General features: G+C 43.5%; 1 protein-coding gene across 6 annotated transcripts in view; it reads right to left on the bottom strand.

Moving 5' to 3' along the window:
* The window catches only part of REPS1 (RALBP1 associated Eps domain containing 1), a 74,485-nt gene that overhangs the window by 34,302 nt on the left and 23,962 nt on the right, over positions 1 to 16,221 (bottom strand). For 3 of the 6 annotated variants that reach the window (XM_066605491.1, XM_066605493.1, XM_066605494.1), the window contains exons 6-9: positions 11,156 to 11,209; positions 9,792 to 9,954; positions 3,309 to 3,372; positions 2,277 to 2,431 (exon numbers count right to left, since the gene is read on the bottom strand). In XM_066605491.1, coding sequence (XP_066461588.1) covers positions 2,277 to 2,431; positions 3,309 to 3,372; positions 9,792 to 9,954; positions 11,156 to 11,209 — 436 coding nt within the window. The remainder of the gene's footprint in view (positions 1 to 2,276; positions 2,432 to 3,308; positions 3,373 to 9,791; positions 9,955 to 11,155; positions 11,210 to 16,221) is intronic. The other 3 variants (XM_066605495.1, XM_066605492.1, XM_066605496.1) reach the window with 1 other exon arrangement.

Genomic DNA, 16,221 nt, shown 5'->3' with positions numbered 1-16,221 from the left:
TCACATTGAGAGCAGCTGACTCAAGAGTACGGAGAGATAAGGATTCCTCAAACAAATGTCTGTCATGCGCTTCTGGATGTTACATTATCCTGCACGCCAGAAAATCACTTTACTGTGAAAAAAAATACAATTTGCTCTACTACATTTAGCCCTTTAATAGTTGTTAAAGTTTATAATTTTAGGAGTCGTCTGAATAGGGCATTAATTTAAGTGGGATTTAAAATTAAAAAATAAATAAATAAATCTAAATGGAAAACTTGCTCTGTTAGGTTATTCATTTTTAAAAAATTTTCCCCCAGATAGTGCTGCAGACCGCCCTATTTGTTCCAGTTAAACAATGGAAACCTAACTGAGCAGAAGAAAACTGAAAAAGTTTTCTGTAAGATGTAAATTTTTTTTCCCCTAAACTCCCTAAAGAAACTGTGAGGTAAAAACACAAATGGATAATTTAAAAAATGGAACAGTGAAACTGAAAGTCTGAACAGAGACTAAATGCTGGTTGGAACGAGCCGTTAGCCTGAATATCTTGAAAGCACCTGACATGGAGGGGAACTGTATCCATACGCTTCTTTTGTCAGAGGCCGAAAGAGTGCCCTGCCTGTCTGGCAGGTAAAGGTCAGTATGTGGCAGAGGAAAAAAAAAAAAGATAGGATGAATAGCGTAGACGACTATACTATTCCACCCTAGAGTCCTGTAAAAATGGATATATTTAACGGACGTCATAACAGGATATGAGTGACCGCTGTGGCTGCATGGTATATAGCACGTCACTTTCCATATATACGGTAGACATTGCATTGGAGCCTCACTGTTGGTGGCACAACACTTTGCTTATTTCTGCTGAGGACCTAGACAGTACAGTTTCCTGCTGCAGCAGTATTAAGTGGTTAAACATTTAGGGCTCACTCACGCAGTACTATTGTCATTGCGCATTACATGTGTAATACACAGTACAAAGCAAATGCCCGTGTACCATAAATATTTGCTGCGTATGTTAAATCCCCAAGGCCTATATGGGTGTGTAATACGCACCAACATAAGACCTGATGCGTTATTTTTTCATGCGTATGAGCTCGCCCAATATACCAATTGGCGTGTAGACTAGAGTCATGACTTCTCTTCTGCCTTTATCAGTGTGCAGCCTACAGAGATAGATTGGACTGTCCTGATGAATGGAGCCTGCAAGTGATGAGTGACCTGATTATAAACACTGCTGTAGGAAAAGGGATGGGTCAACGTGGGTTTCCATCAGAAGTATATATCAGGAGTCCTCTTGCCATATACCTCTGACTGAAGGCTAAGTTGCTGTGTGAACATTGCTGAACCTTCTGTATTGCTGAGTATATGTGCCAGGCAGCTAACAGTTACAGTTAATGTAAGAAATTAACTGGTGCCACTCATGCTGTCCAATGCCTGGCACATTTACCAATGCGAGCGACAGGCAGGGCTGGTCAACAGTTACACACTAGTTAGTGACCTGTGTCACCCCCGCAAAACTAACTGGGTTGGTGAAAACACTTGTAGAGCTGCGGGAGACAGTAAAAGCGCCAAAGTTCAGCCCTATTGGCTCCTATCGGTCTGCCACCAGAGGTGCCCAATCAGTGCAAACAAGCAAAACACGGCCATTAAAATGGGCAAATTAACTGAATTCATTCGATTACTCACCCAGCCCTAGTTAAACCTCAGCCAAAAATCTATTCACACTTCGACACTGTTAAAGAGAACTCGTCACACCTTTTGACTGAAAGGACGGGCTGCATACCCTCACAGCCATGTCACCGCTAAGTCATCAGGCATATGCGCCCGTCACTAGTTCAGGCTACTCTCAGAGAGGAAATTAGGTGGGAAATTCGCTTTAGTGTGCGCAGTCACACGTTGTGGAGTCGCTATTTCCATAGTAAATCCACAGGTTAGAGTTGCAGTAGGAAGTCCACAGCTTTTTTATCCTACATGTGAATGGAATTTGATAAGAGTAAGCTTTTTGCTGCAGATTTTCTGCAAGGTGTGAACACACCCTAAAAGAGGTTTTATGGAAAATCCTGTGCAGCTGGACACAAACATGGGCTAGTTTTTTCTCTGTCCTATTGAGGAACAAGATCCAGACAGAGGATCCTATACAACTGATGTCAATGGCAAAAGAATAGACCTCCCATTCCAAACTTGGGAAAAAATACATTGTACCTGCAAAAAAGTGGTATGAACAGTGGTGTGTGGAGTGGGAGAGGCCTTCAACAGCCATTTTTTCTTTTTTTATAAAAGACTAACACCAAATGTACCTGCAGTGTCATCCAAGTCTATGAGTTTAGGCATTAAACTTTCAGGTAGTTTTTCAGGCAAATCATATCCATTTTTCCTAGCCACGACAAGATGAAAAGCAGCACAGAATTCATCCAATGTCAATGCTCCGTCCTTATCAAAATCTGAGAGCTCCCTACAACGATAAACACATCATTGTAAGTACATACAAGTCATGTGTGCATATGGAGATATTTATGGTTCAATATTTACAAGACCCACTAGAATCTTAGATTTTATATGTAAAATCCAAGCAGTTATACATTAAAGGGATTGTTACCAGACTTTATACGCTATTCACAGGATAAGAGGATAAAGGTCTTGATTGATAGTAGTCCGAACACTGGGACTCCCAGCAGTCTTGAGAATAACTCCTGAATTTAATAGCAGCGCTCATGCTCAACAACTGGATAGGTGGAAATCTGTGTGACAAATTCATCTGTCCCACAGAAGTGAATGGAGCAGCGGTCACACATACAAACCACTTCTCCCATTTACATTGGTCATTAGTGGGTTTCTTTCTACGAATTGCTGGAGTTACCAGCAGTTGGTCTCCCAGTGACCAAACATTTATGCCTTATCCTGTGAATAGAGAGTAAATGCCTTTGGCGGTAAAATCCCTTTTAAAGGGAACCTGTCACCTACTTAAAGCACCATAAACTAACCTATTGTACTGTTAGGCGAGGTGGCAGGGAGCCGGGTGCTGTATTTTTTTTTTATAATCACCCACTTCCTGTATCCGATGGTGTCCGCCGCTGAAGTCCACCTGCCTGATGAAAATTTGACTCCTTTCAGAGTCCTGTGCATGTGCCCTCCCATAGAACTGTATAGGCGAACGCATGCACGGTGAGCAGACTTCAGTGGCAGGCATCGCGGGATCAAGAGCCGGGAAATCTAAAAAAAAAATAAAAAAACCATCATCCGGCTCCCTGTCTTGGTTTATGATGCTTCAGAGAGGTGACAGTTTTCCTATAAGATACACAAACCAGACAGTGTACAATGTAAGAACGTACCATATATGAGAAAGCTCTGGAATTGGAAGCTTAGATTTTGTAAAGAATTCTTTTGCAGACGATCCTATAAAATGTGAAAACTTGTCAGTATAAGAAATTGTAAATTGTTTTAGATTTTAAACTACATTTATAGCAAGAAATAAGTGCTTTTCAAAAGAAAAAGAAATGAAGGCTCTACTTAGGCCACCTGCAGATGGGCGGGTCGGGACCGGCGGCGAGGATTCTCGCCACCGGACCCGACCCGAGCGCCTGCAGGGACCAGCGCGTATTCACCCGTGCCCGCCAGCTCCTTGATGTGCTGGCTTGCCGCACAGCCCGGAGCCGGCGGCAGGTGAGTGACATTTCTGTGCGGGGCTCGTAGAGCATGTTGTGATTTGTTTGCTGCGCGATATTTCACGCGGCCAAATCACGGCTATCTGCATAGGATTGCGTTTGTTAACGCAATCCTAAGCAGGCTTTGAGCAGCGGAAATCCCGCCGCAGAATTTCCGCTCGTGTGCAGGCGGCGTAACAGAGAGATGTAGTAAACATTTATTTATTGTTATGGTCATCTACCTGTAACTTAAAGGAGATGTCCCGCGCCGAAACGGGTTTTTTTTTTTTTCAACCCCCCCCCCCGTTCGGCGCGAGACAACCCCGATGCAGGGAAGTAAAGGAAGCTTACCGGAGCGCTTACCTTAATCCCCGCGCTCCGGTGACTTCAATACTTACCGCTGAAGATGGCCGCCGGGATCCTCTGTCTTCGTGGACCGCAGCTCTTCTGTGCGGTCCACTGCCGATTCCAGCCTCCTGATTGGCTGGAATCGGCACGTGACGGGGCGGAGCTACACGGAGCCGCTCTCTGGCACGAGCGGCTCCATAGAAGACTACAGAAGACCCGGACTGCGCAAGCGCGGCTAATTTGGCCATCGGAGGGCGAAAATTAGTCGGCACCATGGAGACGAGGACGCTAGCAACGGAGCAGGTAAGTATAAAACTTTTTATAACTTCTGTATGGCTCATAATTAATGCACAATGTATATTACAAAGTGCATTATTATGGCCATACAGAAGTGTATAGACCCACTTGCTGCCTCGGGACAACCCCTTTAATAACATGTTCTTTATCCCAACAGGTCTGTGCCCCTCACCCCCGTCTCTGGTATTCATCTAGTGCAAATTAAGTTCACCATGTTCCTGCCTCCCATGTTATCATGTGCATTTATTAAATAAGTCTGTAGTTTTGTTCCATTATAAGGCCTTATGCCCACAGCCGGGTCAGAGTCCAAAAAAAAAAAAAAATCAGACCCGGCGCCCCTCTCAGAGACCCCATACTCACCTCTCCGGAAAAAAAAAAAACCACTGATCACACATGTATGCTAAGAACAGACACACAACACATTGATGTCACATGGACATACATTTGCATAAAAAAATAAATAAAAAAAATAAATAAAAAAATAAATAAAAAATCAGTTTTTCATACCCCAAAATCTGACACATTTGTGGGAACAAGGGCTTATTCTAATGAACACCATGCTATGCCTACAACTGGGCAGATAAAATGTGGAGGATTCTGTTTAGCTGGAAATTCAGGTTTGCCTGCTAATAAATCCATTAATTAGTAACTGATCGGCACAATGACGTTCTATTATTAAAATCTAGATAAGATTATGAAAACGATGAAAACAGCTTAACTCCTTGTGACTTAAAGGGTAGTTTATAGATGGGGAACATAAAACAAAAAATAAATATCGCCATGGATTACATTTACACCAGATACACCCCAATAATGATACTATTGTTTCAGCTGTATCCCGCTCCCTGAAGACAGCCTGGGTTTGAAGAACACAGCAGTCGAGCTCTGTTCTCCATACCCCGTTCGGAGTGCTCTGCTGTATAACAGCCGGGCGCTCCAAGCTTGACACCCCGCTTGTCTTCTGAATCTTCTGCTTTGAGCAATCAACTTGTGCTGTTAAAGAACACAACGATTATCGCTCGAAAAATCGCTCAAAAGATTTTTTGAGCGATATTCGTTGTGTCTAAACCAGGCTTAACACGGCACCAAACCTTTGTTTTCATTTTAGCATATGTTTCTAACACTATGCAGGACAGAGCTCTGATGTCAGAGGCGATTCTGCATATGCATGTTGTAACCAATACTTGAATTAGTCATTAAATTCTGGATCATGTTTATCTATAACTCTGTGTTGTGACATTTCTCTTATTCCTTCTAGAACAATTACAGATACATATAGGAGACTCAAGGCCCTTTTACACAGAAGAATTATTGTTCAAACAAGTGAACACGATCATTGTGTAAACGCAGTTAATGATCGAACGATGGATGATAAATCGTGCTCATCATTGACTTATACAGTGAGTGTGAACGACTGAACGATTGCTGATTTGAAAGAGCCGACGATGTATCCGCTTGAATAAACAGGCATCATTCCTTCGTCCAAATGAGAAATCGGCAGATCTAAACTGGACCCTTACTAGCGCAGTTTCTGCCATAGCTGATAACCGTCCTCTCAAGTCTCAGAGGATCGTTATCCAGCATTAAGGCCAAGTGCCTACCCCTTTCACTTTGATAGTAGTGCCAGTATTAGTACTCTGCACGATTCACACGGGGAGGATGTCCGTTTCATGCATCTATCCTGCTGGAGTAGAGTTGTGCCAATACTTTTTAGGCATAATTTTATAGCGGTGCAGCAGAGAAACACCCATGTGATTTTACTATATTAGGCATTTTTATATACATGTTCTACCAGCACAGAAGAGAAGGCAGCAAGGGTGTTCAATATGTCTAATAGAGTAAACGCAGAAAAAGGACTTGTCATGTCCTCATGCCAAAGGGGCCAGCTGCATAGCTTAGCATTTATGCCCCACTGACAATGTCTCTTTTCCCTCTACTCCCTCCCATTCCCCCATACAGGCCACTCTTTCAGTTCCCAGAGCCAAGATTATGTCACATGAGTGACGTCAGATCTGATTGGCAACGAGGCAGTGCCCACCTGACAGTCCCACTGAAACTAAAAGCCCATACAGGGGGATGGGAGGAAGTAGAGGGAAGAGAGACATTGTTGAATCAGTGGGGCTGTGGCTGCTAAAGCTATGCAGCTGGCCTTGCAGATATAAAGACACCACAGGTCCTATTTAATGGATGGGACAAAAAGCAGTTGCATGTTTAAAAACCATACTACTTAACGAGCTTTTTTGCAGCTTTTTGCAGCAGATACATCTCTAGTGAAATAAAACGCATTTGTTTGTAGTGCTTTCAAAATGCAGCATGCTTTTGGCATATCCCCCCAAAGGCTTCTCTAAAGGGCTTGGAAATACACCAGAAAAACAAACAAAAAATACGCGAGCTTTAAATATTAACCGCTTAGTGACAGAGCCAAATTTTAAAAATCTCACACGTCACTAACCCCTTAGTGACCAGCCCCATTGCCTTTCTACGTCCTGGCCTGCTGGGCTTAATTCCCAGAGAACGTAAAAACATGCATCCTCTGGGAATGACAGCCCTGCAGGCTCTGGACGTGACAGCTCCATGCTGCTGGCTGCCGGAGGTGGCCGACAGCATGGAGCTGTCATCCCGGGCCACGGGACCGCACCCCCGGTCACGCGATCGCTGGTATCCACCGGATACCGGCGATTGCTTTAAAGTTAATGAAAAGTTTTAAAAAGTCAAGATTTCAGCTCCCCTTACGGATCAGATCCGTAAAGGGAGCTGAGAATACTCACCCATCGTCCTCCGCGCTGTCCGGCATCTTCTTCACTCTCCGCGGCGTCGCAGACGTACAAATTTAACATGGATTATTAACATTTTGAGGAACACGTTACTTTCCGGCACCAAGCAAAGATTGCAAAGGCGCATAGGTGTCACAATGATAGATGCCCCCGCAAATGACCCTATTTAAAACTACATCCCTTAATATATTCACTGAGGGGGGGGGGGGGGGGGGGGTCAGGAGTATTTTGACCCCGTAGTTTTTTTTTCTTCCAGGAGTTAAAGCAATTCAGAGAAGGAAAAAGAAAATTTCATATTTGTGCAAATATGTCATTTTAAAGACAGTTTTTTTTTCTATATTGCACATGAAAATGAGGATTTGCACCCCAAAATGGATACCCCTGTTTGTCCTGTGTTCAGAGACATACCCATTGTGGCCCTAATCCAATATCTGTATGGACAACAGGGCCCAAACCAAAAGCAGCAGCCGGTGGCTTCCAGAACAGACATTTTGCTTGAAGGTGTTTTAGGCCCCATAGCACACTTGTAGAGCCCTTGAGCGGCAAAACGAGAGAGAACCCCCACAATACACTCCATTTTGAAAACTAAACCCATTAACAAATTCATCTAGGGGTGTACTGTGTATTTTGACCACAAAGTTTTTGAATTAATCTAAGCAAAGCAGAAGGAAGAAAATATTACGATTTTCATTTTTTTGGCAATTGTGTCATTTTTAAAAGTGGTTTTTGTGCAGCACACACATGAATGAAGACTTTTCACCCCAAAATAGATACCTTTGTTTGTCCTGTGTTCAGAAACATATCCATTGTAGCCCCAATCTACTTATAGGACAGATGGCTAGGCCTATAATGAAGGAAGACCCATTAGATTTCAGGGCACAACTGAATAAATTCCAGGCCCCATTGCCCACTTCTGCAGGGGGGGAAAAAATGGACTCCCTAAAAAAAACAACAACAAAAAAAAAAAACAGAAAAACCCCCTCCCCTCTTTAGCATTCTCTAAATCTCAGATAGACGTAATAAAGTAAACTGTGTGGTATATCCGAAGACAGGGGTAATTACGGAGGCTGGTTGGGATGGGCACATGGAGCAATAAAACTGGGTATCCCTCCTGCTCCCATGCTTTTTGGGGGGGTATTTCTTAACCCCAGAGGCAGGGATGGGGTGTAAAAAGTGGCGCTCTGTGAGGCTTCATAATCCTGCTGAGGTGTGGTGGTCTCACACAGAAGACACTCAACAGGCTGCTCCTGGAACTGCAGGAAGGCGAGCATTCTTGGGGCTTCTGGAAAATTAGGTTATACACATAGCGGTCTAAAAATGCCGGACTAGCGCGGCTGTAGGTGGAATCTGCTTGTGGATGCCCACAGCGGATCCCAGTTTTGACCCGGCTGTGGCCCTGCGTATGGGGCCGTAATGTACTGCGCATAACTGCATACTCACATAGGCAGTCATGCGCAGTACACCTTTGTTTATATTTCCCGCGCTGTGGCTCAGCGATGACGCGGGTACTCGTGGCTCGTACACAATTATATCCACGACCATAGAGCACAATGGGCTCTATATTGCGAATATCCGTGATAAAATATAACATGGTGCGTTCTGTTTTCTGCAAGTGGAATACGTAATTTCCACCCGCTAATGTAGATTGCTACCTTTTTATCACCTGACCAGAGACCGCTCAACGAGGCCCCTGGTCACTGCTCCAGGCGACCTTTGGTTGCTGGAGATTTTCAATTTCCCGGGCCCTCCCTAGCTTTTGTGCATGTGTCTGGCATTTTGCCAAAGGGCGCATGTGCAGAAGCTTTTTCATTTTTCCATGATCACCATTATCCATTGGATAACAGCGATCACGTGACTAGGGACCACGATCACCTGTGAAATCTCCAGGCTCCAGACTACGTTTGGTAGACTTTAAATTACCCCGGTAATCTGTGGCTTTTGCACATGCATCCGCCATCTTGGCGACGAGCGTGTGCGCAAAAGCCGGGGTAAGGTCCGTGAATAAAACCGGAGGGCTTAGATACGTAATTTCATCTCCCCTCAGTGATATGATTCATGAGGGGAGATGAAACTTAAGAAAAAATATTTTTAAAAAGTTTTAAAAGCTTTTTACATTACATGATCGCTGTTATCCATTGGGTAACAGCAATCATGTAACCAGCAACCGCATACAGCAGTTCCCAGTGACATTTCCCTGCTCTCGGATACTCAAGCTAGCCTGTAGCAGCGAGTTCTTAAATCTGCCGGGCTTCCCGGCCTTCTGTGCGTGCTACGTTTTTTCCATCTGGCGTTTATAGATAACGTGACCGCAGCTCTCAGTGTGTGCTCCTACCTCTGGTAAGTGAGAGCCTGCAGCTGTGACACTCTCCCACCCCGGACTACACATGCCTCCATCCCAATATATGGGACTATATTCACATGAACAATGTTTCACGGATTAGAATAGAACACGCAACATGGAGAGTCCGTGAAGATCAGACAGGTGTCCAATGTGAGTTACGCTTGAGTTTCTGGGTAGCAGCTAGCATATGGCCATGTGAATCCAGCTTTAGGTTAAGGTTCCTTTTAGAAAGGCGAAATCCTTACTAAAGGGATCCTGAGCCATTTCTTTGCAACATCCATCTCTGAAGACCTAATTGGACAATTTCATATTAAACGGGTAAGAGTAATTGTAATCTCAATAGGTGGCCCTACAAAGGTGTTGTACGGTCGCCAGTTTGAAAGCATTATTTCATGAAATAAGTGTTCTTACCTGGAATGAACCCGTTTAGGTCAGGCTGAATATTTTTGAACTGATTGACATAATACTGCCTTTGTTCATCAGTTATCTTCCAGGGATCGTCATAACTGCTGGATTGTCTTCGAATTTCCTTGGTGGTGGCAGCTGAAGCCACCGTGCGTACAGTTGTCTGGTCCTGGAATTACAAGTTAATTCTTCCTTACTAATGATTCAGACTAATAAAGGAGGGAGAGGGGCCTACTTGTCTGGAGAAAGCACAAAGGTTAGTAACAAATTCTGTATGCATATAGCATCCCAGGAAAAAGGATCCTTAAAAGTAGTGGCCACTTGCCCTTTTACACAGATCATTCAGTAATGGTCCATTTACATGCAACGATTAATGCTCAAATTTCGTTGGTTCAGCGAGTTTCAGCCTGCATAAAAATAGTCGCTTGTCAGGTTTAAACAGCAGATCAAACAACTCGAGGGGAGGGGTGATTTTTTGCCCAGCTAAACGATCTAGTCAAAAGCCAATCCCCGTACTGCCGCAGTAGACAAAGGCTTTTTCTTCGCAATTAAAAGCCGCCCACCTAGATTGTGCAGATAAATACGTGCCCATCTGAGCAATCAACCCTCCACTTATCTTTACATACGAAACACTACCAAACCACCCAGCAAGCAGGCTGATCTGCATGGACATTTTTCTTTATATAGCATAGCATGCTAGGTTACTATGTTTACGTGTAAATGCTCAGTTTGAATGAACAACTCAATGACTTTGTTTTCAAACGAGAATTATTGCGTGTAACTGGGCCTTTATTCATTGGATGGTGCGAAAGTGAATGATAATAGTTCATGGTAAACACGACCCATGAAAGCGTTTGTTTGTTTTCTGCAAGCATAATAACCAAACGACTATCAGCCTGTCCTAACAGGTAGTTCATTTAGGAATGACTGCCCGTTTACCATAAAGGGAGGCGGGCGGCCGGAAGAGCTCTCCCCGACGCGCTCCACCTCCATTCAGTGAGTGACAGCTGTTGGGGTTTTAAACGCTCAATAGTCGTTCTGTGTAAAAGGGCGCCAAGCGGAACTGAATAAAATACAGGTTTATAAAAGGAAGGAGAGTCCTTGATGAGAAAGCACACAGAGCATACAATGTATTACACAAGCCATACAATACATGTACTCGTTACACATGCTTTTACATAGAATGGACAGTTGGGAAAAAATAAAAATGAGAAGCAGGATGAACCCAGGCAGCATAAATGTCTACAATCTTATGGGACATTGGAAAGTAAGATAAGTAAAGACCATGTACTGTCAGGATGAGTTCACGAGGGACAGATTTGTTGCAGATTTTTCTGTGGCAAATCTGAGTGGGATTTGCAGAAATCTACCTCATTCAGATGTATGGAACATATAGATTCACCCTGAATATTCTCAGTTTGGACCTACACAAAATAAAATATACAAATATTTTCAGAAAGTGAACACCTGCCACGGTCTGAAAACACCATTCAGCTTCCAATCAATCAATGGTGCCTTCATTTAGGTTTGTATCAATTACCAAAAATAAATAAAATAAATAAATGAATAAATATCACCACATTTTTTGGCTAAAAGACTCTTGCACAACCCCAGATGCACAACTCCTCAAAATGATAAAAACAGCAAAATGTGTTAAGTGAATGGAGAGGGGCAGGGGAGAGCGAGGAGTGAACTCTGTTCTAGCCACCCCGCTGCGAGCCAATGATACTCCCTCCTGTGCAACAGCAGGGACGCATCTCACATGGACTCGCAGATTAAGCAAGTCTGCGATTAGGAACGCAGGATTGTACTGGGTGACACAATGACGTCTCCTCGGTATCGCGCGCGGTCACACGGCCACTTTCAAGGAGCTTTATCAAAATTACATTATAAGAGCAAACAGCCTACTGACAAAACCAATATAAATATCGCTAAACTATTCCCATTCTTCAGTGTGTAGAATGAATATATATCACTAAACATAAAGTAAAATACATAGTGCAGGTCAATTATTCTAAAAATGTATGGTGCTATAAATCTGCCTGTAAAAAATATGAGAATTTAAAATATACATAGAATATTCAATAAATAAGGCTAGAACTATATAAAACAATCCAATACTCGTATCATGAAATATATGAAGACAGACAGAATTCTTATTACCAGAGTGCTAAATGTTCTCTAATACTTCATTCAATATGTTGGGAACTAGTGTGTTCAACCTAAATATCCAGAACATTTCCCTAGCTCTAAGCCATGAAAAAGACCATGAGTTTTATACTCTAGTTGTTACCCGAAGATTTGAGATATCCTTGTTATGTTTAGTTAAAAATTCTCACGACACTATTTCATGGAGCCTGTTGCAATATTAAATCTATCGTTATTCATATGAGATGTCAAAGTGTTTATAGACCGCCCTATGTACTTCAAGCCACATGGGCATTCTATAAGGTATACAACAAACTGAACCACAATTCAAAGATGGTTTTATTTTAAAGGTGATTTGTTCGTGTACAGGTGCTGTCGTGGAGACTCCCTAAAAACCCGATCGGTAAGTATAACCTACCTTTTCCCCATCATCTCCATGACAGCACACCTGAGACGTACCAACTAAATTTTGTTAGGGTGGGAGTACGGCCAAGTGTCAGATCCTCATCCGCCTGCACATCTAACGTATAGGGTTTGGTAAATGTATGTATTTTCTTCCAATCTGCTGCTCTACTAATCTGTACTACTGATGCAGATGCTCTCTCCGCCCAGGATGTAGACACAGCCCTCGTTGAGTGAGCTCTAAGACTTTTCAGGGCTGTTTTATCGCATAGCTAATTTAATCCACCTAGCTATGGGAGTTTTTGCCCTTTGTTTGGGCCAAAAAAATTGTGCAAAAAGGTTGTCTCCACTGGCTTGTGGTGTTAATATATTGGAGTACTGCCCTTCTAACATCTAGGCAGTGGAATTCCTTCTCATTTTTAGGGTTACTACAAAACAAGGGGGGTGATTATGTCGAGATCTATGGAAAGATGATATGACGTTTGGAAGGAAGAACGGATCTAGTTTAAAGACTATTTTATTACCCGTCACTCTATAAAGTGGATAACTATGCACAGGGCCTGTAGCTCGCTTATTCTCCTCGCTGAGGTAATGGCCACTAACACCACAGGTTTTAGGGTTAGATTTCTAATGGAGACCGAATCTATGGGTTCAAACAGGGACCTGGACAGACCCATAAGAACCCAATTTAGGTTCCATTCGGGCAGTATGTTACGGATACTAGGCTTCAGCCTGTCTGCTGCCCTAAGGAATCTTGCTATCCAGGGGTTCTCTGAAAGCAGAGTATCCAAAAAGGCACAGAGTGCTGCCATCTGGACTCTCAGGGTGTTTGGAGAGGTTCTTGTCCAGACCCTTCTGAAAAAACTCCAGGATCATGAGGATGTCGGGAGAGAAAAAACTGATTTCCCTTTCCCTACACCAAGCTACAAATTTATCCCAGCTCTTTTGGCAAGTTGTTTGTCGATTCCTTCCTACTGAGTAATAGCGTGTTAACTACCCTGTTGAGAAACCTCATCCTAGTAACACGGATTTCTCAAAATCCAAGCTGATAGATGAAGGTTTGTCAGGTCTAGGTGCTTCAGAGGACCCAGAGTTAGGAAGTCTGAATTTACTGGCAATTGGACTGGAACCTGCCAACTTAAAAACTTTAGAAACCTAAACCAGCTCCTTCTTGGCCAAAAGGGAGCATTTCTGGGAGTGAAACTTCTGCAGAACCCTCGGAATCAATGGAACTGGAGGGAAAGCGTTGACCAGTTCTAGACCCAAATCCAGTGTCAGGGCATCTATTGCTGCGGAGTGGTCTCCTGGACTGAGTGAGAAGAATCTTTAGTTTGCGATTCTTCCTTGTCGCGAAGAAGTCTGTGTGCAGAGTCCCCCATCTGGTTGCTAGTGCATTGAAGACCTCCTGTGAAAGAGACAATTCTCCGGGATAAATTTGTTGTCTGCTTGGAACTCCTCTTAGATGGACTGCAGAAAGATTGACAAGACCTTTGTCTTTGCCCACAGGAAGATTTTTTTCTGCTATACTCTGTAGGGCCCCGCATCTTGTCCCACCCCGATGTCTGATGTGGGCTACTGCTGTGGTGTTGTCGGATAGGATCTTCAGATGTCTGCCTCGGACTATCCACTATTTTCTCAAATGACTTCAGGATCGCTAAAAGCTCTCCGTCATTTGAGGACTGTTGCCTTATCCTCTCGGACCAGGTCCCCTGAAAAAAATAGTTCTACATGCGCTCCCCAGTCTGGCATCCGTTGTGATGCATAGCACTGGGTCCTGTGACCAGTCAACACCTCATGAAAGATTCTGGGTTGAGAGCCACCAGGTCAGAGAGACTCTTACTGGCTATGTGCATCCTTGTTTACTGTCCTATGACACCAAGATTTCTGCTTGTAAAACTCTTGCCCGAGCCTGGGCCCATGCCACCGCAGGCATGCATGACATGAGTTTCGCTAATAGCTTTATTGCTGACCTGATAGGAAACTTCTAAAACACAAAACATGCACTGACTAGACAGCGTAATTCCTGCGCCTTTGTTGAGGGAAGGAAGGGACATTTTCTGAACCCAGCAGAAAAAAAAACTTCTGACAATCATATCTTTTTTTCCCCAATTGATTATCCACCCTAGATATTGGAGGAGGTGGATAATTGTTGTCAGATCTTCTAGACACTCCTTGGAGTCCGCCACTACCAATATGGTATGATTAAGATTGATTTTTCCCCCCCAAGATAGCTACTTGGATATCCCCCATGATATTGAAGATGCGGGGAGCAGAGGATATCCCTGGTAAACTGGAAATGGCTTTTTCTTCCCTTCATGCATAATGCAAACCTTAGATACCTTTGGGAGGCCTCATGGATCGGCATGTGAAAATATGCGTCTTTTAGGTCTACTGACGCCACGAATGCTCCCTTTTTTATTAGCTTTGTAACTGAATTTATCGACTCTCGAATTTTTAGTAATTTATATGGATATTAAATGGTTTTAGGTTTATTATCGTCCTTGATTTTCCACATTGTTTCTTTACTAGAAATAAAGAAGAGTAGTGGCCCCCTAGTCCTTGAGAAACTGTTATTACTGCCCTTATTTGTAGTAGTTCCCTTACTGCTTGTTGAAGTGGTTTTAACTGTCTGGCTGAGCCTGTTAATAAATTTTCTCTTGGGCGAGACAAGAATTGTATTTGGAAACTGTGTCTTAGGATCCTGGGAATCCAAGTATCCCCACAGATTTGGGCTCACTGGCTCGCTCCCACAGAGATTGAGTCAGGGCCTGGGCCTAGAGGCCTTCCCGTGGTGAGAGTTAAAGAGAAAGCCTCTTCCCTTACCCTCTTTGGGGCAGCTCCAATGACCCATCTTTCCTTTACCCCTATTGGGTTCTGCCTGCTGCATCGGCGTGCGAAAAGGGGGGGGGGGTGTCTCTTTGGCTGTTTCTCTTCGGGAAACCCCTTTCTTTTACCCACTGCCTTTTCCAGTATCCTATCAAAATCCAGTCCGAACAGGAATCAGCCATGGAAGGGCAGGGAACATAGCTTGCTCTTGGACACCAGGTCCCCTGACCATGACTTCAGCCATAGAGAGCCTCTTTCTGGCCTGCTACATTCCTTTTCATGTTAATATGAACAGGAAAGGTATGCCTGTGCCTCTCCACTAAGCCCCCAAAGATGTTGTCCTGTATTGTGAGTCTTTCTGGGCTCCTCCATGTTTAATGTGGCTCTGATAGCTTTAATTAAACTCCACAATATCCTAGGGGTTAAACTAAAAATTTTTATAGTCATCCTTGTCAGACTATTCTGTGGGATCTGCTCGTTCTTCTGAGTCCCATAGGGACTGCTTGTTCTCTGCCATTTCTAAGAAGAGCCCGCAGCTGGACTTGTCTCCTGTGACGCCAAGGCCGAGCAGTCGTCTTCCCTAATCAAGATTTTAATATCGTACATAAATCCCTGTTTCTTCCTTAATTTTAGTGATACAAAATTTACGGAGGGATTTATCGGACGGCAGCTTCTTTATGCAAGCCACGCATTTTTTCAAACAGACTTTTTTGGTTGCTTTAACCCTCTGTGTGTTCCTGTCCTATCAGGCAGCGGCGATCTCAGGTGTGCTGCCCTGGAGACAATAGGGGGGGGGGAATACATTTTATTGATCACAAACAAATCACCATTAAAATGAAACAATCCGTGAATTGCGGTTCACAGTTTTGGAATACGTGAATTTTTAAATGTTTTCTCAATTGAAAAAAAAACAAAACAAAAAAAACAGGGGGGGGGGGGGGGTTGTCCTCCAAAAAATGCAATTCGGATACTGTTTTTCCTTGACATTTACCAAATAAACCGTGGTCATAAATCAAACTGATAAGATAACTTAGGAGAGCAGAGGGAGACTAAACTGTCA

The sequence above is a fragment of the Eleutherodactylus coqui genome, chromosome 1 (genome assembly GCF_035609145.1).
Source record: "Eleutherodactylus coqui strain aEleCoq1 chromosome 1, aEleCoq1.hap1, whole genome shotgun sequence".
NCBI classification, from domain to species: Eukaryota; Metazoa; Chordata; class Amphibia; order Anura; family Eleutherodactylidae; genus Eleutherodactylus; species Eleutherodactylus coqui.
This window is presented reverse-complemented; position numbering and strand designations above follow the sequence as displayed.